The 27,634-nt window shown below is 35.2% G+C and overlaps 1 protein-coding gene across 1 annotated transcript in view; it reads right to left on the bottom strand.

Annotated features, from left to right (window-relative positions):
* Window positions 1-27,634, bottom strand: part of ERBB4 (erb-b2 receptor tyrosine kinase 4) — an 830,995-nt gene that overhangs the window by 45,408 nt on the left and 757,953 nt on the right. Inside the window, exon 21 of the mRNA XM_077770965.1 lies at window positions 884-1,039. Coding sequence (XP_077627091.1) covers window positions 884-1,039 — 156 coding nt within the window. The remainder of the gene's footprint in view (window positions 1-883; window positions 1,040-27,634) is intronic.

Below are 27,634 nucleotides of genomic sequence, written 5' to 3'. Positions count from 1 at the left end.
TTGCAAAAATATTTATAATATATATTTGGGTGGCTTATGATAAATAAGGCCCATGATAAACATATTTATATGATACATTAATAACTTTTTTGTTAGCATGAGTTTATACATAGGTTAAGGTTGCATTTGCTTATTTCATTTGGCCTCTCCTGATTTAGTTTTCCTGTATTAAGGCTAGAGGAACCTCCAGATGGAGAAGAGCTATCCTCACTATTTAGCCAAGGACAGCAATCTAAGCAGCAGGTTAATGAGAAAAACAAGAGCTGGAACGAAGGCATGAGCTGAGACCATATGGCAAGAATACAGTTGTCAGGCAAGGCCTGAGGCTAAAGTCATAAAAGTAGAAGCAGCAATGGCACTGTTAAGATTCCCGGAATATAGCAGGCTACATTCTGGTGGAAAGAATCGAAAAATAAATAAAATATGTTGGTCAATTATATTATATAAGCTTAAAGACATACAACCAGATTAAGAGGAATCTGTTGTACCTGGCATAGGAGGATTAAAAGTTAAATAGGATGATGAACTTTCCAATGAGTTATGGTTCTTGGTAGTCACCTGGCTTCTCTCTAGTTTATGCAAGAATAGCTGTGATTCTCTGCAGTAGTCAGTCCTGCATTCTTAGGATCACTGAAACAATGTCCATGGCCCTTAAGTGTAATTTCTAGATTTCCTAAGGACCCACCTACTTCCCAACACTGGACATGACATAAGGAGCACTAGAGACGAATTGTCTTATTTTGACTCTTTTTGAAAAATGGAAGGTGGTGAGATTTGATAATCTCTTAACTTCAGGCTTATTGGCTTCTTCTTATAACATATAAGGAAATAAAAGTATATCATACTATATTTTCAAACAATATTGCTCTAAAGAGATGCCCACCTTTCCTCCATCAGCATTATACTCTTTTTCATCTCCTTCTAAGAGTCTGGCTAGTCCAAAATCTGTGATTTTCACATGATTTGGAGACTTCACTAAGACATTTCGAGCTGCCAAATCCCGATGAACAAGCCGTCTTTCTTCCAGGTACATCATTCCCTGAAAAACACCGAATTCCAAAAGATAGTTAATGTCTAGGGTTTTTTATTGTCTGAAAAGCAGTTTCTTAGCCTTCAGTTGTAAATGCTTGATTTCTCTAAGTGAAGCCAGAATCCTGGAATATTGTTCAAAATTAGGAAGAAACCTAACAAAGGGACAAAAAAGCAAACCACAAATAGCTTTTGGCCTTTTCCCCCTAAAGTCCTGTAATGAATGAATTACCTGTATATGAATTAAATGTTGGATCATTTTCCCCCAGAGATTTTATACTCTTTTGCAAATACTTCCATTAGTGAGGTATGTGTGTGTCTCAGTAGGCAAGCTACAGACCCACGTGTTTCTATTTGTTTTCTTCTTAACAACAACTGCTTCATGGAACCCTCCCTTACACACCTGCTCCAAACAAATACATCCATCCATAGTTTTAAAAAATGTTTCATATGCAGGTTTAATGGCACCAAAATCACTATCATAGTTTCTATCAAAGCTGAAGAATTATATTATTCTTATAACTAAGCAAAAAATGAATTATACCGTAGAGGCATTAAAAGCCTGCAATTTTTAAAAATGGCTTCAATGACAGTAGTAATCATTAGAAGGACCCACAAGCGAAACTATATTGTTTATTACGACCCTAATAGTAGCCTTTAATGTTTTCTTCAAAAAAACATATAGGGTCATTAAAAATAAAATTTATTACTGATTGCCAACAATTTACATATATACATACATATTCACATATATTCATATGGGGCTATATACTATCTCCATAATCCATAAAAACAATAAATATTAATTTTACTTTACCACAAAGTAAACTAAGAGTCATTAAACATTAGCCTTAACTAAAGGTTGATGTGAAGCCAAAGAAGTAAACTCAGAGGCCTAGATTAGAATGAACATATTTTTATTGAAGTGTTAGAGTAAATTCTGTATTTGAGGATTTCAGTGGTAAAAAATGTTGTCATTTAAAAACAAATCAGAATTATTATAAAATGGTTAAAGCATATTCTCATGCCAATTGCAAATCAAAGCTTTTGGTACTTAATACCACAATTGCAGGACTTTGAAGGATTAACGGTTTCTGATATCAAAACGAAAGCTGTGGAAAACAGACATATAAATCACACAGGTGAAAAAAAATGAACCATATACCCAGTGTAGTGTAAAGAGAAGATTGCTTCAACAGCATCATGAGCCAAGCACTATACTATATATGCCCATTAAACACAACCAGTGGATGTACTGCCTGATATGGTCCAACTGGTCGGCAGTGTATTTATGTTTTCTGAAATCAGTCCACAACTGAGATTTATAAGGTTTTGTCTTCTTTCCTCAACAGTCCCTAAATAAATTATTTGATTATGCCAACTTAGAAACTCCCAGAATAAAATGAATCTAGAAACATAAAGCTCTTATATGACTTAAGGGATCAAAAAATTTAATTTTTAAAAAACTTATTTGCCCTTTTAAGAAATGTCCACTGGGGCGCCCAGGTGGCTTAGTCGGTTAAGCGTTCGACTTTCGCTTAGGTCATGATCTCGCGGTTCGTGGGTTCGAGCCCCGCGTCGGGCTCCGTGGTGACTGCCAGCTCAGAGCCTGGAGCCAATTTCAGAGTCTGTATCTCCCTCTCTCTCTGACCCTCCCCTGCTCACGCTGTCTCTCTCTCTCTCTCCTAAGAAAAAAAAAAAAAGAAATGTCCATGAACACATTCATCTTTCTTTCTCTTTCCTAGCACTTTCATATCAGAATATAAAAAAGTGTGTTGGCCACAAGTTAATATTCAGATCCACACACAATGACAGAATACACACTATGTTCCAGGCACTGTGCTAGACATCGGGGAAACAAAAAAAGACTCAGAGGAGATCTGTTCATTGCACGGGAACAGAGCTATTGATAAAGTGGGGGGTGGGGGGTGCATGGAATACAGACTTGAACGGATCAGTGTGATACATGTAAGGCATTTAAAGAGAGCTGTGTTTTGAGGATCATTTGTAGTATAGCTTAGAAAGTGAGCATGAGAGGGGAGCCTTCGGAGATCCTGAGTCCTAAGTAAGGTTTGAATGATGTCCACCAGTTGTGCAAGGTGAGGAGAAAATTGCAGTTAGAGAGAACATACACAGAGACATCGATACCATGGTATATTGATACAAAGGTAGGTAATTCTGTATTCTAAATATTTATGTATAAAGGAGGGAGAGTGGAGAGTGGTGAAGCTGACAAAGAATTGAAAATTCAAATTCGAAAAGGTTTGATTCAAGAAGGGCCTCTTATGTGTCATGGTAGAGAAGCTGCATTTCAGTGTGGTGATGCAGAGGTTGTCTGATAAAGGAGAGTGACAAAAATGATCATTGGAGTCTTGAAAAATATCACCTGATGTATAGACGAAGGATTGGACACAAATACAGCATATACATATTTGGCCCCCACACTGCACGTCTTACAAACATCCTCATTAGCTGATTACTGGCTGTACTCCATTGAGGGTACCTCCAGTTTGCCAGGATCCCACCACTCACTATTACTACCCACGAGATAATTTATGATACTTATCTAGTTCGTCATGTCTAAGCATCTGAATCTTCAACAAAACTAGTCCAGAAGAAAATTCAGGGAGAGAACTATTCCAAGTTACACTTACACAATAAGGTAATCATCTTGGTAATTGAATAATGAAGAGGAGAGTAAACTACGAATGATTCTGCTTTCTGACTTTTGTAATTTAGGTGGATAACAATTCCTTTAACTAAATATTATCCTAATGCAAATATGTGTATATTTCTTCAATATGTGCAGGAATAGTGGCATATCTTATACCAATAGGGAACTAATAACCACAAAGAAATTTAAGACCCAAATGACATATCCATGTTATAAGCAAAACTTCAAAAACTCCAAATGTTCTTTGATATTCTATATGCCAAGTCTTAGCAGGTGACAGAATATCCTGAACCTCAATTCTATTTGTCTGTAACAAAGTGTTTCCTTCAAAATAACGAGAACTGAGTTCAGGCAACCAGATGGTAATTTCCGTATAGTTTCCCTCACCTACCTGACCATGATTAAGAGATAAAACAGAAGCATCTGTATCATTACCAAATCATCAAAATACATTTGTATGGTTGCTTTGTAACTATGCAACATCATTGTACAAGTACACACCTTTAGATCATTAATTATGATGGCTACCTTAGTTCTACATTCACACGTAAATTACAGTGAATCATCTATGGGATTGCTCATGATAGGTTTCTCCACATTGCAATTATTAAGATAGGATTTCCTTACCAGATGATCTCATTAGAATCACATTCTCTGCTAGATTCCTTCAAAATAAAATCACTCCTTAAATCAGAGTGTGATGCAATTAAGGAGGCAGTTATTAGAAATAACAGTGACAAAAATAAACTGGATGAAGTCCTTTGAAGTATGAAGATGATTAAAAAGAAAGGCCATTTATTATCACAGAGAGATGCTGCATCGGTTGAAAAGAAGCTTACTCTGTCTTGTAGCAACTCCATGTCCTTGCTACGTCTGCCTAGGTAGAGTACCTTATGAGAATACAAACACTGACAATAATGACAGGTAACATTGACTGAGTACTCAGAACATGGCAGGCATTAAACTAAATGCTTCTACATTCATAGGTTAACTTAATCCTCTGAGATGCATACTGTTTGCATCCCATTTTAAATATGAGAAAAACAAGTCTCAGAGAGGTCAAGTTACTTGCTCCATGTCATCTAATGAGTGACAGGACTGGGGTTTGTTTCCCGTGGAGTTCTGAAGTCTGTATTTTTAAGCCTACCCCCTCTCTTGATGGGTTACAGGGTTGTGTGAGCATGTAGAAATTAATGTACAGAGTGAAGCCACTTACCTTTAAAAGATCCTAGTTCTTTTGGAACAAAAATATTATAAGAAATTTCTGTGAGGGGCACCTGGGTGGCTCAGTCGGTTAAGCGTCTGACTTTGGCTCAGGTCATGATCTCACGGTTCGTGGGTTCAAGCCCTGCGTCAGGCTCTGTGCTGACAGCTAGCTCAGAGCCTGTTTCAGATTCTGTATCACCCTCTCTCTCTGACCCTCCCCCGCTCAGGCTCTCTCTCTCTCTCTCTCTCTCTCTCTCTCTTTCAGAAATAAATAAAACAGTAAATTTAAAAAAAAAAGAAATTTCTGTGAATTTCAGGGCATAATGCAAGTGATTGACTTGTATTTTTATTTAAAATTCAGCTAAATAATAGAACCTTTTCTGACTTAGCAGGAATTTGAATCGTATAAATTGGAAACTTAATTCGTGCTTTGACCACAGGATATGTAGGATGGTAAAGTTGGTTTGAGTGAAGGTTCTGGGGTCAATCACTTGGATTGAACCCCAACTCTGCCATGTTCTAGCTGTGTGACTCTGGCAAGTTAATTAACCTGGCACTCACCTTCATCTCTAAAATGACCATAATAGCACCTGTACCACAGATTGTTGTAAAGATAAAATGAGTTAATATATGTAAGAAGATTAAATCGTAACTGCTGTATAGTAAGTACAGAACACGCAAGCTTTTATTACTGTTCTACAGATAGATATCAACAGTTGTAGTGTGAACAAAAATAACTTACCCTCATTAACTTGAATTGCTTATTTCAGAAAATCTGTGAACCTCAAATAATATATCACAGTAGGCGTTCAATAAATGTTTACAAATGGTGATATATATACCTACTTACTTATTTTCTGTTTTGCTTATACCTCTTAAAAGGTGCTTTAATAAATAAAACCAGCTAGGGAAAGTCAGACTTTATTCTGACTTTCAGAAATGCACTTTAATACCAAATTCAAGGATAATTTTATTACAATTGAGTTGAAAGTTTTAATCTCTGGTTAAAATTGACTCATCTAAACTACTCTATGGAACAATATCAGTGACTGGCTTAATTTTACAATAACAGTATTGACGAACACTTGGCAATGACCTTCTTTTCAATCTTATGATATTTGAATCACAATTGTTTGGCAAAAAATGCATTATGTTATGTTTTAATCCAATGTGAAAATGTATTCTGCCCAGCTGCAGGAAGCTAACACAAGTCAAGAACGATCAGACTATTTTTGACAATAAATATTTGCTTCCCATATATAGAACATGTGACACTTTTGTCAAACACATGTGTGGAGCTAAAATTTTCAAGCTGCAGTCAGCTTTCACAGGCATTAATCTCTGGAGTTAGCAAGAGTACACTTTTTTTTCCTGTTTTCATCCTAATAACCTCAAGCTTTTTTAATAACACAGGAAGCTTCAGGAAAGCTAGCCTCAAATGAAAATCACTCCTCTTTTCTACTTTTCCTTCTGAAAGCAATTCTATGCCAGAGGGGAAAAAATTCAACTATAATGCTCTCTACTGTTAGGGCTAAAGATATGAGCATGTTCAAGAGAAGAAAGGGGCCTTTTTGGATGAAGTAACTGACTTTATACAAATAGTGCATGAAGGGAAACTAAAGGGGCTCATAATTAAATAAACTGAGAAGTCTTTTCAACCAGCAAAAGCTTGTTCATGGCAGCGGTGAAAAAACACAGAACTGAATGTTGGAGACAGAAGTCCCAGACATGTTGCTCACTAGGTTTTTGACCTCAGATACTCATTTCACTTCTCCTATAAAAGTGACAGATTGGCCTACATGATCTCTGAGGTGTCCTCTAGCTTTAAATTTTTATTCCATGATAGATGGACTTGTACAATAGATCTTTATAAAATATTAAATTGTGGGCCAATAAACGACACAGAGACTAGTAAAGAAAGATGTAGGGTAGATGCCTTCCTTCAAATGTTTAACAAAAGTCGTGAATATGTTTTAGTAAAAGTTTCATGCTTTCAATGTTTAAAATAACAGACTTTAGAAATAAACCCCAGCTCTTACTAGCTCTGTGATCTTGATTAAGTTATTTGTGTGTTTCAGTTTGCTTGTCCATCAAATGGAGACAATAATAGTATCTACCCTGAAGACTGTCTTCAGGAATCAGTACCCTCATGTTTGTAAAACACCTAGAACATTCAACATTCTAAGGTTTTCTAAATAAGAAACCTCAAATTCAATCCTCTTATTGAAAATACAATTTGAGTACTGTAATAGAAAGAAAAGGTACTCAGCACTGATAGAGAAAGTGACTTTTGTTTCTCACTCTATTTGTCCCCAAATGTTCTCTTACTATTCTCCTCAGAGGAAGAAAAGCAGATTCACATGGCTGTCCTAAACTAGGTGGAGTTAATAATCCAGTTAATTCTTACATCTTTCAACTGCACCTATGATCCTTAAAAAATGTGTCTGGGCTGCAGTTCTTAAGGAGATTTTGAAATACTGAGGGCTAAATTTATATCAGTTTAATAATTTTCAAGGGAAACAATGTTGATATTTGAAATGTACTTTTCACAAATATTCCCAATAATATATTTGAGTGGGTATTTGTGTCTCTCTCTCAAACACACACACACACACACACACACACACACACAGTAGGTGCTGTGGTGTAGTGCCCAGAAACTTCTTCAGGACCAATGGACTCATACTGTCAGCTTCTGAGAGGGTTGGCTGCAGGTAGCTCTCACCTTAGCTGCATCTCTTTGGTTACTTTAATACCCCTATCCCAAATGCTGCTTTGCTGGGGGTTTTGCCTTCTCATAAAATCAGTCCATACCTACCAATNCGCCTTGGACAACTATGAAGAACTATTACAGTTCTAGGCTTTCTCCTAACATCGGGTGAGATCTCTGTCATGATTTCACCGTACCTCAACTTTTTCCTCTAAACCTAATATTTTTCATTGCTTTACAGGTATCGTTCCTGAGAACACTTGCCAAAAAACCCTCCTGCATGAAAATCTGTTTCAGACACCGTTTTCTAGGGGCCAACACAAGGCAATATGTGTGGGTTTTGTCTTTGGTTTCTTCTAGGATCACAGATAAACAGAATTTTGAGTTAATCATATTCCATAATTCACGTGTGCTATTATCATTGTGCCTCCATATCTTCTACCACAATTCCATTCTTCTATCCAGCATAAGTATTCACAACTTTTTTAAATGCATATCCTTCCAATCCATCATCTATGTTTATTGATTTTTACTTATTTATTTTTAAATTGGTTTGTATTATTTTAACACATAAATAGTATTGTGCATTAAATAAAAACCTGTTTTACTCATCATGCTTTTTTAGATTCAAACATGATGCTATACAAAATCCAGTTCACTGCTCTTTGTCATTGCATTGAATTATATCCACACATAAACACATATACATACATAACACAGGCATACACGGTCAATTTATTGTCTATTCCACACTTGATGGGCACTAAACTTACCTCCATCTCTTTGACACTGCAAACAAGACTAAATTGGACACTTAATACCATGTGAAAATGACATAAATTTGCTTCACAATATAAAAAAAATCTGTTCAATACTAATTTTAGTGTAGGAGAATCTAGACAAGCAAGTCACTCTGGAACATGCAACATGTAGAAGTTTTTTGTTAATGGAGCACTGAAATCATATGAGGAATATAATATAACTATGCATGTTAACAGTTTGTATTTTTGTAAGTAAAACCTCGCTAACATTTATTTAAATACCCCATGCCAAGGGACTGTTTTAGTGAAACCCACAAGAACCCAATGAGATCTGCACTACTATTATTCCCATTTAACATGAGGAAACTAATGCACAGAAAAATAAAATACCTTGCCCAAAGGTGACAGTGCAAGACAAAGCTTAGAACCATGACTTGACTGTAGGCAGCTTGATTCCAGAGGCAACAAACTTAACCATTATATTATATGACTGTATACATACAACTATAGTCAATAGGCTATAAAACCATATATGAAACTAACAAAAACAGGGTATATAACTGAATAATTGTTGTATAAACAATGGGTGCTCTAAAATTTCAACAGAGAGAAATTCTTGTACATAATAAACAAATCTCTAGTTTTGCTGGCTTCCCCTAGAATATTGCCTCCAGATCAACTACTTGTGAATTCAACTGCATATTTTCCACAATTTGAAGATTGCCTGACAGGTAATTATTACTCAATAGATGTTTGTGGTTAGATTCAATGAATAATAATACCAAAATTTTGTAAGCCTGTTCAGGGAATAGCAATTTTTCTTTCCAGTGTAGGTAGGTGGGACAAGTTTAAAAGTCTACAATATTTAGGATAGGTGGAGGGGAGCCAAACCTTCGGCACTCTGGCCGACCCCAGTTGGTGATATTAGTTAGCATACCATGGGGAATGAAGGAAGACAGCATTTAGACATTCCTGAGGCTGGCTGGGAAAATAGAATTTTTCTTCTGGTTCTCTACATTCTTTTCAAATATTTCTTCAGAAGTTTCATTTACCACCCTTTATAAGCTTTGGGACATTTCCATTGCAAGAATTTGCAGAACAGTCTGCTTGGGATTCCAAAGTGTCTTACAGAAATGAAATAATAATAATAAAGAAACAAACAAAAAAAAAGAAGTTAAAAATCACGTGTGAGAAACCACTGCTTTCCTACCAAATAAATAATAGTTAAAAAAAAAAACTCATCTGCCTGGATCAAGAGAATACTAAACATGCTATAGTGTTTCCTCTTCACTGACCTCTTGCCAATATGATGACAAGGACAAGAGTGAATTGTATAGTGTCCACGCTCTCTCAGAAAAGTATACTTAAAATGGATTACTTCTGCTCCTTAGGAAGCCGATCAATAAAGATGTGGATTGCAATGAGATGTCTGTGAGCTGTAGTAGTTATCCTCTGTGCCTCTTTAGAAATTAATTAAAAATCAATGAAGTGTGCAAACTATTAATACAGCAACCTCTAGATTAACAGATAAAAGCTGAGCCTGTCTCTGAGAATACATATTGTGCAAATACATTCAGACACTATAGGGAGGAGGTTGGGTGTCGGACGCCTTTGTTATAATTGAGCGTAAACAAATCATTCCTAATAATTTTTAGTTTCACAGACTCATGCTACTGACTGAAAACCATAAAGTTCAGTGGGTGGGAACACGTGCATACAATTTTCCTTCTTAAGACAATTACATCAATGTTAGGAGGTATACTTATCATCATACAGAACTAAAAATTTTCAGTAACTATTTTCTTAAGTGTGGTTTACTCATTTATGAGTTCAAGCAGTTGAGTTTATTTATAGCTGCTGAATATGTTTAAATAAGTGTCTTTCCATTAAAAAATGTGAGATTTCTAGAACACGAAAACCTCTAACGTGATTTGAGCCATTTTTGTGTCCACATATAATGTATCATTCAATTCAGTTCTGCCGCATTTATTTGGATGCCAGTTGACCTGGTCCATCTATGCAGCTGCTTCCCCAGCACATGTAAAACTCACATACTCCCTTTTGGAAGTCACCGAGCTACTTTCCATCCCTGCCTGCTCTGACCCATGCTCCTCTTGTTTAGGGTCCTTCCTCCTTAACATTCTCAGAAGAACTGGAACCACAGCTTTCAGGTTCCATTTCAATCTTTTACAGTTGATTTGGAAACCCATTTTGATGCATTTCCTTTGTTTCAAACTTTGCACTCTCCCTTGGACAGAATGCTAGGGCTCTGTCTCTAGTCTCTGCATAAGGAAATAAGAGAAAAGGATGCCTGATTTTTGGCTGTCTTATTTTCTAGCCCAACATCACCATAAAAAGTCAGATATCACATAACTATAAAAGGAGAATGGTCTATCTCTATTTAAACTGGCAACAAGTTGTCATCTGAGTTTTTGCTGTTTTATAGTTTGGGGGTGTCACAGTCATAACACAAACTTCACTGTTTCTTGGCCCAACCTGCTTGCAGAGTACTGGTAGCTATTTGCTCCTTAGAAGCTGTTTCCAGATATTTGTGAGGCTCCTCAGTGAGCCTCATTGATGTTCATGAAACTTCCTTGGTTATTTTCCTTAGGGCTTTGCATTCTTCAAACTTTCAATTGGAGCTGCTGTGAAAATGCTACTGTTTGTCTAGTCATGCCTGCCTCTTGGTGCTTGAGAAATTGCAGGTTATGATAATTCAAAACAACGAGTGATGCTCTTCCAGCCTCCTCACCCAGGAGGAGCCTTGTGACGTTCCGCAGTGCCTCAGCAAAGAGCTCTATGCACTTCTGAATACTGTGCCATATTGTTTCCCCAGCCACATTAAATTTTATTCTTGAGAACAGCCTTGGGAGTATCTGAGACCCTAGTCTTAGATAGTCCCCTTAAAAACTTCTTCTATGACTTAGCTCCTGACTCCATAAAGGTTCAGACTTAATCCAAGAGGTAGGAAGGAAAGACCAATGCATCCCTCTTTAATTCTCCCCTTTGATCCCATACACTTTTCATCATTTCCTCATTTTCCACTATCCCCCAATACATGTGCAGATGCGCACACATGCTTTCATGTGTGTGTGACTGCCTCTTCTATCCTATAACCAAAAAAATCTCCAAGCAACTTGACTCTGTCAGTCTAATTTCTTTTCTTGGAATTCCCCAGCTGGAACTCTATGGCTCAAACCAACCTAAAAATTCCGTTGGCTGTTTTGTCTTTGCATTTCTTTCTCCCTTTACCTGGAATACCCCTACCACATAAAGCTACTCTCCTCCTCCTATGCTTCAGATGCAGATTTGGGTAGATCTAATACTCTTAGATCACAAATCAGCTCTCATTCCTCCACAAAGCCTTCCTTCCCTTCCAAGGAGATTATGTCACTCTATTATATGACCTTATAATGTCCCATTTTCTCTCTCTCTCTATCTATCTACCTATTTATCTATCTATCATCTACCTACCTACCTATCTTTTATCATTTCTCTAAAACTAAACCCTGAGATTATAGAGCCTTTTATAAAATAACTTTCTGTGTAAGGCTAACTCAAGGTTAATTTATTTATAAAGCAGAAATAACATACATTTTTATTTATAAATTAGGCTGCATCTTCTGCATTCAAGTTTAGAAATACTGTATTAGATATTACACAATCTTAGTTTCAGTTGAAGAATAGAAAAAGACTCGAATACATCTGTCCCAGTTGAACACTCATTTACTAAACTGACTAGTTTGTAAGATTATTTTTAAGATAAACACCGAAGTGATGGATGGGAGTAGAAAATTGTGTTTTGGCTTATTCACATCTTAAAAGTTAAAGTTTTAATCTGACCACCTTTCATTCTTTTGCTTTAAACCCTTATCAATCCTTAACTGCCTGAAGCTGAAAACAGTGTGTTCCTGCTGAGATGACTTAACTCCATTTGATCCTCCTCACATTTACCAATCCCATCACATTGTAGACATCTACTAATAGTAGTCAATTGATTGATTTCCTCCTCTGTGCTCCAGCTCTTCATCCATATGCCTTCTACTGCATTTGAATCACCGGGTGAGGAGAAAAGGAACTCCCAATAATAATAAAAATACAAAACACATAGTCTTATAACAATTAAAACTGAAGGAAGAATAAAAAGGATAATAAATATTTAATATTATTGGAAGCAATTTGTATTGTTAGTGATTATTTTATTATATCATCCCTTTGTTCTTTTTTCAAAAATATTAAATATCTACTAATTTTCCAGCTTCTTTGCATATGTACTCAGATTGCATAGTGAATATTTCGACTTCCAGAAAGCTTTGGGTTTTTGTGCCACATGCTACCTGTTTTTCTACAAGGTAGGAAAATTGAGGTGCTGCTCATGCACACTGACAAAGTCGAATGTGAAAGCTGCCCTCTTCATTTGCTCTTCTCTCCAGTTCACAGATTTATGCAGTTAATACTTCACATGAAAAAAAAGCTGCAAATACACATCACACAAACCACGCTCTAAAGAGTCATTCTCAGCCCACTCCAGTTTCTCTCTGACTGAGAGTACAGTACATGTGTCAGCTCTCAAACAAGACTTCCCAGACTTCAGTATTAGCTCAACCAGTCTCAATGCAGCTGTCTGTATGACCTTAGCCATGTTGGTTAGCTTCTCAGTTTGCCAGTACCGTCATCCACAAAGTGGAGATAATAATAGCATGTTTCTCATAAGCTTGTTAGGAGAATGGGTTTGTTGCATGTTAAATTCTTAGAACAGTGCCTGGTCCATAGTAAGCATTGTTAGTTATTGCCACTGCTCCAATTGTCTAGGACCTTGCATTAGAGATGATTCTTATTTTTCAAAATTTTAGCTTTTGAACAACTTATTATTTTCTCAGGCTTTTGCAAACAGACTTTTATACTTAGAATACAAAAGATCATCTATCAACCTACAACTGCATGTCTTGGTATTGCCATCATTCATACAACAGTTTAATTTCAACAAAATTTTGCTTTGTGCTTGTACACTTTTCTTTCTTCATATAATTATCTGAATGACACTTCAGTTTGATCTTCAAAAGAAAATAGGGTGGAAAATAAAAATGATATGAAAAATTTTCTCATAAAATTAATAAAGTTAAGACAAATAGAGAAATCATTAAGGATGTTGGAATGAGCATGTCTTCAACAACTATGGTATGTATATTCATTGAACTTAAGCTAGATAACTGTATGTTATTTTTTAAAAGAGGAAAAAATAAAGTACATGGAGAAAGAGCTGTAAATACTTCACTATACATGAGAAGTAAAGATAAAGAAAAATTAAATATTTTATGATACTCTCCAGCTATCTATAATTCAGTTATAGCTATAATATGTAAATCTATTTTTCACATTTAAGATTTCTATTTTTACCTTTTTTATGAATGCATTATGTGTGAAAATTGGGTCTATCTACCTCATATTTGCATATACGTATGCATATTCCATGAGGTCAGGCTACTAAAAAGGATGCAAAAAAGAATAAGTATTACTTATTTTCTCTTGATACTTTTTTTAAAAAGTATTTATTTTTGAGAGAGAGAAAGTGCTTGTGAGGAGGAGGGGAAGAGAGAGAGGAAGACAGAGAATCCAAGGCAGGCTTGGAGCTGTCAGCACAAAGCTCAATGTGGGGCTCAAACTCACTAATGGGGAGATCATGACCTGAGCCAAAAACAAGAGTGCTCAAAGGCTTAACCAAGTGAGCCACCCAGGCCCCGCAATGTCTTGATACTTTTCTAGCTTATTGTGCATACAATAATTTTTGTGTATACAGTTCACTCCACATATAGTTGAACAGGATAAAGAAAGTTTCCTTATTTTTTTTTTGTCTCACATTTAGGTCTTTTCATCCATTTTGAATTTACTTTTGTGTATGGCATAAGAAAGTGGTCCAGTTTCATTCTTCTGCATGCTGCTGTCCAGTTCTCCCAGCACTATTTGCTAAAGAGACTGTTTTTTTTCCCATTGGATACTCTTTCCTGCTTTGTTGAGAATTAGTTGGCCATACATTTGTGGGTCCATTTTTGAGTCCTCTATTCTATTCCATTGATCTATGTCTGTTTTTGTGCCCATACCTTACTGTTTTGATGATTATAGCTTTGTAATACAGGTTAAAGTCTGGGATTGTGATGACTCCAGGTTTGGGTTTAAGCAGTATGGAGGTTCTTCAAAAAATTAAAAGTAGAGCAACCTTACAACACAATTGCAATACTAGGAATTTATCCAAAGGATACAAAAATGCTGATTCAAAGGAGCACAAGCACCCCAATATTTATAGCAGTGTTATCAGCAATAGCCAAATTATGAAAAGAGCCCAAATGTCCATCAACTGATGAATGGATTAAGAAGATGTGGTATATATGTACAATGGAATACTATTTGGCAATGAAAAAGAATGAAATATTGTCATTTGTGACAACATGGATTGAACTGGAGGGTATTATACTAAGTTAAATATGTCAGTCAGAGAAAGACAGATATCATATGCTTTCACTCATATGTGGAATTTAGGAAACTTAACAGATGAACATAGGGGAAGAGAAGGAAAAATAAGATAAAAACATAGAGGGAGGCTAACCATAAAAGACTCTTAAATACAGAGAAAAAATTAAGGGCTGATGGGGGTGTGTGTGTGTAGGGGTGGGTTAAATGGGTGATGGACATTAAGGAGTGCACTTTTCAGGACAATCACTAGGTTCTACTCCTGAAGCCAAGACTACACTGTATGTTAACTAACTTGAGAATAAATAAATAAATAAATAAATAAAGTTTCCTTGTGTCAACAATCATCTATTGAATAGCTGTTATGTACTGCTGGGAACTCTGCTAATACTTTATACATATAAAGGTGACACAGAGTTTCCTTCAAGTTGTTCAGTCTAGTGTGAGAGATATACACGGACATCATAGAAAATGTAAAGGAAGTGTTCTGAAAGTATAGAAAAGGGGGAATGTGACACTTTTTGTGTTACACAAAGTCTCACAGAAAAGGTGGAATTTGAGCTTGATATTAAATGAAAAAGAGGCATTTAAATTTTGGGCTATAATATATAGTAAGACTATTCTAGACAGGATAAAAATAATTTAAAAAATAAACAGTAACAATGAAACAAAACACGGAGTCCTAAAAGGTAACGGTATGCTCAGCAAAAAATACAAAAAGTTCTGTGAGCATGGGGCATAAGTTGACAAAGGCTAGAAGTGTCCACTTAAATTCTAACTACCTGATATGAGGTACAGAGGAGCCACCGAAAGTTTTGATGAAACAAGCTAACATGATCAGATTTGGCAGCTGAGAGAAGAATACACAAGGGTAAAAGAGATTGGAAAGACTCAAGGATACTGATTAGGATATGATAATAGTAGCCCAGATAATAATGGTTGAAGGTTTGAGTAAGGCAGTAACTTGGGGAATTAATTTCAGATTCAGAACAGCAAATAAAGATGGGAGCTTATCACTGATAATAAAGCCATAAGACAGGGTGAGAGAACACAGTTTTTCCAGATCAAATTCAGGAGAAATATCGTTGTTAACTGAAAGGGTGAGAGGGTAAAAAAGGACAAAAGTTACTAAAAGTGAAGGTCAGATTCAAAGAAAAAGAAAAAAGATAGACTGGTGTTAGGGAGGTGGTGAGGAAATCTGATAATTTCAAGGTGAAGTTGGGGACAGCGTGAAATGCAATAGAGAAGTCAAAAAGGATAACTGAATGGAGACTCTTGAGTTTAGGAAATGGAAATATTGGTGTAATAGTCATCTTGGAAAACATACCATTCTGCCCATGGCCCTTCAAAGTTCATGTTCTTTTGATGTACAAAATGCATTCATTCATCCCAACAGTCCTCAAAATTGTCCCAGCATCCAATTCTAAACTCTAACATCTGAAGCCTCATGTAAATATTATTTAATTAAGATATGGATGAGACTTGAAACATTATTCATACTGAGGCAAAATTCCTCTTCAGCTATTGACCTGTAAAACCAGACAAGTTACAAGCTACCAAAATACAAAAGGGGATTAGGGGTAGGATAGATACTCTCATTCCAAAAGGGAGAAACAGGAAGAGAAGGAAGGGGTGATGTATCTCAAACCTTGCAAGCTGAATTCAGATCTTAAGGCTCAAGAATGATCTCTGGCTCAATGATCTGCCTTCAAGATCTATGGAGCTGATGGCCCAATCTCCAAAGCAGGGTTGGAAAGGGTCCTACCTCATTCTCATAGCTCTACAGGGTAGTCTAGCCCTGTGTCTTTGGACAGAGTCCATCTGACCTATGAAAACTAAGACAGCGACCCTGATAACTTCTGAATTGTTTTGGGGATGATTTTCCCCTTCTTCTTAAAGAGGGGACTTTCATGGCCAAATAGCTCCATTACTCTGAGAAGCTGCTTGCAAAATCCAACAGCCTTTCTTCACTTTGTCCTGTCTCCATCCCCTTAGTTCAAACTGGAAGTGTTGCAACTCATACAATCTCATAAACTCTCTATTGAGTAGTATTCTAGCCATACCCCGGTGTTCACATCAGAATATGCTTTGTTATTTTTTAAAATATGAATAGGCTGAGAATTTTCCAAATCTTCAAGTTTTAGTTACTTTTGCTTAACAATTCCTTCTTCAATTCATTTCTCTCCCTTCACACTTTATTATAAGCAGTCAGGAGGGATCAAGCTTCTCCTTCAACACTTTGCTTAGAAATATTCTCAGCAAAATATCCAATTTTATCATTCACAAGATATGCCTTCCATAAAACACTAGGACACAGCAATTCAGCCAAATTCTTTGCCACTTAATAACAAGGGTCATCTTTCCTCTAGTTTCCAACAACATAGTCCTCAGTTTCATCTAAGGTCTTACCAGAATCATCTTTAAAATATATTTTATTCACATGCACCTAAAAACTCCTCCAGCCTCTAATTATTACCCAGTTCCAAAGCTGCTTCCATATGTTTAGATATTTGCTACAACAGTAGCCCATTCTTTGTACCAAAATCTATATTAGTCATCTCAGGGGTGCATAACAAACTGTTGACCTTTCCTTTTACCCTTCAGGATTGCCTGGGTGGCTTCCAAAACATAAATTTATTTCTCACAGCTCTGGAGGCTGATACATTCAAGAATAGGGTGCCAGCCAATTCAGCTACCTAGGGAGGGCCCTCTTCAGGCTTTCAGATGGCCACATTCTCACTGTGTCCTCACAAGGCGAAGAGAGAAAGCTAGCCTTGTCATGTCTACTCCTGCTTCTAAGAAAAGGAAGTAAGATCCCTCTCTGCTCCAACAACGTTGTGCTAATCACTGCCTTCAGCCAGTGAGAAAACGTCACAACCTTGAACTCTTCCTCTCTAATATTTTTTTTTTCCAAAACAACTTTTCCCACTTTCCTCCTAAAACCTAATAAAAGCCGATCTTTCTTTTTCCCTTCAGGCTTGCCTAGGGTTCACTACAGCTTGCTTGTCCTTAGTTGCAGTCTCTCTGCTATTCCCAAATAAACTCATTTTTTTTTTTTTTTTTTACTTAATCACACCATACCAATTGGTCACCTTGGTGAAAGTCACTAGATTACAGTAAACTCCGGGGTACGCAAGGTTTTGAGGAACGCTGGTCAATAAAAAATTGTGCTCCTTTTAAAAGTAGATGGATAAATAGGCCATTGCTTTAGGAAGAGGAAGCAATTTGAGGTCACTCATCTACCACTCCTGGAGAACTGATACGAAAGATGCCTGAGAGGAGGCAGTGAGTCAGGAGGAGTTGATGCTACAGGATAAAAAAAATACCGCAGCTGTGATGGGATCAAGAGTGTAGGTAAAAGGTAGGTTCTGTAAAGGAAGAAAGGTAATGCTTTCTCTGAATCAGCAATGAAGGAAAGGTCTCTAGCTGGAGAAGAGCGACAGTCCAGAATTTCATATCCTTCTATCACTGTTTATTTATTTATTTAGTAAATTAGGAAGTAGTAACACATACTGAGAATGAAAGACAATTTGAGACAGAGAGAAGAGGTTTGAAATGGCCCAAAGGAGAACATTCTCAGATTTTGCTGTGTGAACAAGCTAGCAGGCATCCATGGAGAAATGGGAAAGTAAGCTCACATATCAGGGTGAAGATCACCACACATATTAAAGCTCAATATCAGATAGAAATCATAAGCTTGGAATTGCATCAACTGACTTGAGTATTTCATTGTCCTCAGAACCAGAGGAAGAGAGTAACTGGGTATATTTGGGTCCATCCAGGGAAAGGTATTACCAAGTAAGTGAGACAGGAACACAGAGATCAGGATGAATAAGCAAAAAAATCTTTGTAAAAATATATGGATGTTAGGGGCGCCTGGGTGGCTCAGTCGGTTAAGTGTCCGACTTCGGCTCAGGTCATGATCTCACGGTTCGTGGGTTCAAGCCCCGCATCGGGCTCTGTGCTGACAGCTCAGAGCCTGGAGCCTGCTTCAGATTCTGTGTCTCCCTCTCTCTCTGACCCTCCCCTGCTCACGCTGTCTCTCTCTCTCGGAAATAAACATTAAAAATATATATATATGGATGTTAGAAAAACTCATAGAAACTCAGAATGATTTTTGGACACTAGCATGCATCTTGTAGTTTCTTTTACAAAGGCTTTCTTACTATCACCAACAAACACATAGGCCACAATATATTTCTTCCCATCTAAACATTAAAAAATTAAATCAGTTTCTTCTTCTAAAACTTTATTTTAACCTGAAAGTACCAGGCTATAATTGTATAGCATCAGGTAAACATATATATTCTAAAACAATGAGAGAATAAGAAAGACTACTTTTTAAAAATCATATGAACAAGGAATTTCTTACTATTTTATTTATTTTAACAATTTGGCTCCTGATAATCCTCTCTATCTCTTTAGTAACAAATGATCCATGTTTCCCACAGAATTTAATTTTGAATTATAATATATCTTTTAAACAAGTGACTTTTACCCATGTCACAATATATAACATTGAGCTAAAAGGTCCTAACTTTAAGAAAACTATAAACCACTGAAAGAGTAGGACAATTAAGCAACACACACAAGCCAAGTACTGAATATATGAGTTTAATGAAACCAGTAACCTTGGGTCACATAAATCGATGGGTTTATTTTGCTGTCAGAGTGAATTTATTTGAATCATAACTTCTATATTTCTTTACAATTGTAATAATGTTTGGCAATGTTGGACTACCTTTATAATAATGGCTTCACAGTATTCAATTTCATTTTAAAACATCTAATGCAAATTTAATACTTTTATCTTTTATGACAAGACTTAGCTCAGTCTGAAATAATCACTGTATTAACATTTTTTACCCATTCAAATAGTCCAATTCATTATTACAAAAACAGCAAGCATCCTCAGCCTGTCATTAATTCCTACTGTTTTAATTACAAGAAAAAAAATACTCTATGGAAGGCTTTTGTGGATAATGGCACTATAAACAAAATCTTATGCAAAGATATGAAAATAAAATGGAGTAATTTTTTTCTATATTGATATTCTGGTTAGAAATACCATATTTTTGGCAAAAAAATTAAAGTCTGTTAAAGTATAATGATTATTTATCTGAATTCAGTCACAAAGAGGCTTTTTGGGACTACATATTAATTTTGACTTTTTGGAAACTCATGAAATCTACAGATATGTATTTTTACGTATCTGGTATTTTTATATGTCAGCTCTATACCCATTCAGATTTAACATATTTTTTTCTTTTTTAGGGCACTTCAACAAAATTTAGTTTTTGTATATTATGATAACATATAAATGACTGTCAGTGTCAGGAGGTACAACTTATTCAAAGCTTAAAAATAAATGCTGCATAAAATTTTACACAGAAACAAAAATCCAACTTTGGGCACGACTGTTTCTTAAATTGTTTAAACAACCGTCTTTACAAAACCGACCACTTAATTTAGAATATAGGTTACATGGAACATGGCTGGGATTTGACAAGTGGGGAGAAGCTCAGAATATAGGTTTGTTTAGCATTATTATTATTATTATTATTATTAACCTAAATCAGAATATATCACTGAGGAAGGCTCTTCTGAACTTTCCATCACAGAAAAGATGAGTTTCAATTAAAATATTGTCAGAGGATAACTTTGGGGAAAATACCAGTCACTCATAGTCTTCTAGAGGTGACAAGGAAGGACAACTGTTCTCGTGCACATCCACTCAACAATGTACACACACACACACACACACACACACACACACTTACAAAGCATGCATATTGTGATAATGCTATTGTGGATGTACAAAGACCTATGCACACATGGGGGTAAAAGAGAAATTCCAAATGGAGTAATTAGCAATTTTGTGAACAAAGGTAAGCCTTGAAATATATCTTAAAGGATGAATAACATTTAGAATATCTTTTAGTAAAGCTACATTGCATTAAGACAAGATATGCCTATTTATTCTTTTAAGATTAAACTCAAGTATAGGTAAGATATTTTCCATAATGAGGTATTATTTTAATACATATTTAAAATGTGTTTGTAGATCAATGCTAGACATCTGTTAGCACTGAGGTCATACATCATATACTTCTTTCTGAGTAGAAGAGAGAGGTTAGTTCACTAAAAGAAAAGCAGAACTAAGAATTGTGAGAGATTCCATAAGCAAACAAACAAACAAACAAATAAATAAAGGCACTATTTCTACTCTTGCAATATTTAAAATCTCTTTGGGAAAACTATAATATTCAACTATGCACATCCTATATGTTTCAGTATTCCCAAATAAGAAGACTAATAAATTTATTTTATTTTATTTTTTATGATTTTATTTTTAAGTACACTCAACATGGGGCTCGAACTTATAATCCAGAGATCAATTACATGCTCTCCCAAAGGAGTCTGACAAGTACTCCTAATAAATTTAACTGTTATTATATTTTCACTTCTAGCATCAGCTTGAACCATCTTTATGAACAAAAATTGTTTATGTCTAGATATTAATATAAGTTAGCACCTGATAATGCACCTCACACATGCAGTGTGACAAATAATGGTTAAGAATTATCTGCAAAACTAGGAAGAATATACCTTAAAAGTAAGTTGCATTTTTATGTTATTATAGTATTATCCTGAAATGGTATGGATGATATAGTATTACTAGCAGAATATTAAAATTGGTATGAAAATAAGATGTTTCCTTAAAGATTTAACAGTTTTATAAAATCCAATATTTTTTATTTCATAATCAGTCCAAAGTTCAGCAATTATTTCCTCTATTAACATTTGCAGCTAAGGCGTAGAGTTTATTAAATTAGCAAATGGTTATTCACTATAATATAACCATAAATTGAATTCTAACTCAAGAATGCATTAATTGTTCTTTTCTGTTGAGGACAGGAGCTTATTACCAGCTTTTAACCTGAACAGACATAGTTCATATGCAATTTAGATTAAATGTGAATATAAAATAGAAGGCACACATATCATCTGTGAAGAAATATCTTCATCCCTAATAAATATGTATCAATATTATAGCCCATTTCATTACTAAAGACAAGTTATAAAACATAAAGTTGGGTTTAATAAAAGAAAGTCAATTTAATGGAAATGAGGAATTACCTACAGGAATATTATAGATATAAGCTATAATATTCTTTGGGTGAGGAAGGATAACTTGATTTACTTGTAAGTTAGAGGTCTAGAGATAAGTGTCATAGAAAGAAAATAGGAAGAAGCCTCCAGTAGCTGACTAGGGAATCAATAATCATTCGGCAAGGATTTATGGAGAATCTACTATGTTCTAGGCACTGTGATATAATTGCAAGGATTTGTGTAATAGGAAACACTAAAAAGCACTTGTTAACTGATAAGCAATGTCATAAGCACTTTGTACAACAATCCTGTGAGGTAAGTACTACTATTATACCACTGTACAGGTAACAAAACTGAGGCATGAAAATGTTAAATGATTTTCCCAAAGACACACAGTAATTGGTAGAGTTGGATTTTTAACTTAGACCATTTGGCTTTAGGTCTAGGAATAGCATGCACAGAACTGAGGTTAGAAAGATTATGGAATTTGGCAGGTCTATAAAAAAGCCAATGTAGTCAAGCAGAAATAATGAGGTGGGAGCATGGTGTGAGATGAGACTGGAGGGGTCTGAAGGAGCTAGCCTGAGGATCTTAGATCCATATTCAGGATTTTGATTTTTATCCTCAGAGCAGTAAAAATCATTGGGGGATTGTAACTAGAAAGGCTGGGAAGTAACACAACCGAGTTACATTTTGAGAAAATCTTATTGACTATCGGGTTCAAGGCTGATTAGAGAGGGAAGATAAAAGTAAAAGTGAGAGCTAAGAGGCTATTTTATAGTTGAAGTGAGGGATGATGGGAGCCTGTACTAGGGTGGTGGTAGAAATGATGGGAGAGATGAGAAGTAATTCAATTTGTAAGATATTTAAGAGTCTGTATCAATGGTACTTAATATCAGATAGAATAGGAGCATGGGGAAGAATAAATATCAAGAATAACTTTAAAGTTTTAGTTATTGCTGCTGACTGGATGATAAAATATGCAGGACTAGCCTTTACATTATACAGGTTTCTGCTTAAATATCTCCTAAAAGAAGTCATCTTTGACTGTTTGAATCTTCCTCTAAGATTCTAAATATCATCTTCCTCTAAGTCTCTAAATCCTGTCCTGCTTTATTTCCTTCATAGCACATTTGACTACCTGACGAAATATTAGCATATTTTTTATTTACCTATCTATTTTCTTTCACCAACTATAATGAAAGCACAATGAGGTCAATTTGTCACTGTTACTAACGTTGTATTCTCTACCCCTTAGAACAGCATCTTGCATATCCCAAGTGGGAAATCAGTATTTATTGAATGAAAAAATGAATGTGAGAGTCACCAGAATATGTGAAATGGTTGATGTTGTGGATATGAATGAGAATCCTTCACAGAGATCAAAGAAGGGAAATGTATGTAAGTGAAGGTAGAAAAAAAGAAACAAGGAAGGAAACAGATGACAAAGTTGAGGTGGTGGTGGGAGAAGGTTCAACAAAGAGCATTGCAGTGGAAATCCAGGAAATAATCAGTTTGGCAATGTCAAAGGCTAGAATGTCAATATAGGAAGAGGACTGAAGAGATGCTATTGTAATTGACATTTAGGAGTGTTATGGACAAAAGTTTTCCTTAAGTGTTAGGCACAGAAGATAGTCTACAGTCGTTTGGAAGAGAAACTGGACATGAAACAGGGAGACAGCAAGTTTAGACCATTCTCTCAAGAGGTAGAGCTATGGAGAAGTAAAGGGAAGCCCAGCATCAATGCGGGAAGAAAACAGGAAGATATGCAAAGAAATCCTAGAAAGGAGTTGATGCAGAACCCAGAGATGTTTCTTGATGGAAGTCATGGGAGCTTGGTCAGGAGCTTAGCAGAGAAAGAGCTTGGGTGGTAAAAGAAGGGCAAGGGTGGACAGAGGCACATACAGAATCTAGCATGTGGACTATACTTTATTCAGCTTATTTAAGCAACAACATCGAACTAAATGCAACCTCTTGCAAAGTTTCCAGGTTAGCAAAACTGTTCATTTAAGGGTGAACAAATAGGGGCACCTGGGTGGCTCAGTAGGTTAAGCGTCCGACTTTGGCTCAGGTCATGATCTCATGGTTCGTGGGTTCGAGCCCCGCATCGGGCTCTGTGCTGACAGCTAGCTCAGAGCCTGGAGCCTGCTTCTGATTCTGTGTTTCCCTTTCTCTGACCCTCCCTTGCTCACGCTGTGTTTCTCTATTTCAGAAATAAATAAAACATTAAAAAAATAAAAAAAAGGTGAACATAGTTCTGCTTAAGAAAAATTAAATTTTTAGCTTACATATCAAGAAATATATTTTTAATAAAAATATATAAATATAACCTATTTCTTCCAATTTTCTTCATAAATGAAAATAATCACTATGTATACTCTGAAGTATTGCTTGATATGTTCCTTCATGGATCAACTAAACATTAATACGCACAAAAAAGAAAAATGAAGAAGCTCTGTTTTCAATTATTTCTACTTTCAGCAGATTATATTTATTAATATAGATAACATAGATTAATATAGATAATATTGGCCAAATTAAGTCATGATAGATTATTATAAGATACCTCCTTTGAAAATCTTCATCACACACTGTATATATCATAGTATAATATCTTACTTTTATATCAAAGACATTATCGTAGGGAACTTCATTGAGTTTTACCTATAATGATATTATTAGATGTCATATTAAATCATTCAGCATTTATAATATTTTATGAATACTAAAAATTGATATTGACATAAAATTACAGAATAAAAAATACATATAATTACATTTCCAAAAAAATGATTAAATATGTCTCTCAAAGTGTAACTCTCTTTGAAAGAAGATGTGGAAAATTAAAATCACAGGACTTTCTCCTTCCCTTTTAATATATTACATTCATGAAATCCCTCTTTAATTTCTTATCCATAATACCAGATTGCAAGGAGAAAATTTGTAGCTTAGCTTTCCAGTGATTTTCTATTTCTTTATTAATTATCATGTGTGCCTTTTCATTCGGGGAGCTAGGTAAATGGTTTCAACAATGAAATGGTAACACTTCAAGAAAGGGGCAAATTAACATTTAATTAAATAAAAAATTATACTGCTCTCATTTAGTAGGAGCATAATTAAATTCACATCTTTAAAGTTTAAGGTCTCTGAAGTCCTGAGCTCATTTTAAAAGTATGTTAGAGATGCCGAAATTGTAGATATTACTTAGGGCCACTACATAACACAACTCCAGAGAGCACTATTCACATAAAAATTTGGTTTATTTAATTTCACCTTGTTTATAACTCTTCTTTAAATTTCCCTGATGTTCCCCTTTTCATACACTAGTACTCTTCAGTATCTTCACTAATTAATCATCTTAAAAAAAAAAACAAGTAAAATGAAAAAGGATGTGAGAATTAACAGCGTACAATGTGTTTTTGACTATCCACTAGACATATTTTCAAACGAAAAGCTCTAATGTTTTCCTAAACTCATTTCATAGCTTTAGCGTGCTTTGGATCTTAACTACATAGATGTGTTATAAATCAATGCTATGATTTCATTCACGAAGAAACAGTAGAGAAGCAGACACAGATCTCAGGACAGTACGTGCATTTTGTGTTGCATCAGGCTAACTAACGTTAAAAATGTGTCTATGGCAACTAAGCCATCTGTTCACTTGCTTTTTTGTAGAGAGTTGTTTATCTGCTTTAATGTACCTGTACATCCCATTTTACAAAATGAATAAGCACTGTTGCAGGAAAAAAAACCAAAAACGTTAAACCATTGAAGCTCAATGGTAGTTGTAGAAACAGTAAAACTATGGATACTCAACATATTCTCTAAGTGGAGAAATTCCAATAATCAACTATAAAAATTCTAATTTTAATTAGAATACAAATGCCTCCAAATATATTTTTTAAAAAAGTTTGCAAGTAAATCTACAGATAAGTGTCTATAATTGTCCTGTGTAGATTTCCCACCAGTTAGAACTAGTAAAATTCGTTCCAACAGCGTTTTTAAAAAAGTAAATATAGATAATATTAGAATAAAACTAGACTTTTCTTATTGTTTTGATATCTTTTTAATAAAAAATTATGTATTGACTAAATAAGTGAAATATCTTCCTGCAAGCACATTTGGAACCCGAGAACATATATATGTGTGTGTATATATATATATATATACACAATATATATATAGTGAATATGAATTATAACCTACTAATGCATAAAATTTTATGACTAAAAGCTCAGTAAGCATCAAATAGTAGAATATTTTAGTTTATTTAAGATTTTACAAAGTTGAAAATTCAGTTTATTCTAAATCCATGTATTTGCTCATTTCTTGCTTCATACCTCTTACATTCTATTTTGGATGTAGTATATAGAAAATCAGGCACCCAATTCCACTGATGCTAGAAGACCTCAAGCATTAAGATTACTAGGGCAGGTGCATTTGTATACTTGTTTTTTTTTTTTTTTTAGCAATTTAAAGATTTTTAGGATGATAGGAGTTAACGCCAGAAATCGGAATTTTTTAAAAGAGTATGTGTGATAAGAGAAAGTTACAAAGAATGTCAGTCAAGGGGTTAGTAGTTAAATTTTGAATTTCATATGTCCTACTCCCTGTTTTAATTGGGATCATTATAATTGATGTTATTTAGTGTCTAGAGAGACCCATGAGGGCTCCATTAGCCTTCTTGGGAAACAAGCAAAGGTAATAACTTTTCCTATCAAGCAAACAAAGACTGGCCAACTCTCCATTTGGCTCGTCAATAAACCTTCCTGCCAGAAGAGTTCTGCCTCCTCACTTGTGTAATGTGCTGTCAATATCACCTGCTGTGTTTTAAAACAATCTCCTAAATAAAACTCTTTATGAAATTCTATGAACCATTCTTTTGCTGAATGTATCAGTCTTTGCTATTCACAGCAAAGAATGTGCTTTATTCTCAATGATGCTCCTTCATTGTCCTATTTATTTCTGTCTCCAATAAACTTCATTTACACAATGGAACAGAAATTACTCTATTTAGTATGGCTATCTATTTCAATAGAAAATAGTCATACACACAGACACTTACATGTTTGATTGGGAGAAACAAAATTCAGCATTGCGATAATCTACTCTTTATTATTGACTGAAGGCAGCAATTCTGTGATAGTTTTACAATAACATTTTTCACCAGATGACATGAGAAATTATTTCTGTAGGTAATCCAATGATGTGTTATTTGAATGCCATCAACACTTAAATATTCATATTACATGCATTTCAGGGGACAATGGATTCACAAGAGTGCTTGATAGCTCTCTGAACAGTAGGTGGCAGCACTATTCAGCTGTCTTTTTGTTTCCATGTTTTGTTTTGTTTTAGGTTTTTTTTGTTTGTTTGTTTGTTTTCTGTTTTTTTCCCCAACTGAGATCATTTTCTTCACCATTAGGGAAAAAAAAGAAAATCTTCAGAAGTCCAAATGCTCACTTATAATGTCCGTATCCTAAATAGATTTCTCATAATTTGGAGTGCAAGTTAAAATGATTACCTAAGAATCAAAATCATCATAACAGTTCATGTTCTCATGCTTTTTTACTTAGCTTGTTAATATATGATCATTATCTTTTGTTTTACCTTTATTTACTTTTTGAAGTAAAGATGACAAAAGTGAAATAGGTCCACAAGTGAAGTGCTCTGAGA

Source organism: Crocuta crocuta, unplaced genomic scaffold, assembly GCF_008692635.1.
Source record: "Crocuta crocuta isolate KB4526 unplaced genomic scaffold, BGI_CrCroc_1.0 scaffold160, whole genome shotgun sequence".
Lineage (NCBI taxonomy): Eukaryota > Metazoa > Chordata > Mammalia > Carnivora > Hyaenidae > Crocuta > Crocuta crocuta.
This window is presented reverse-complemented; position numbering and strand designations above follow the sequence as displayed.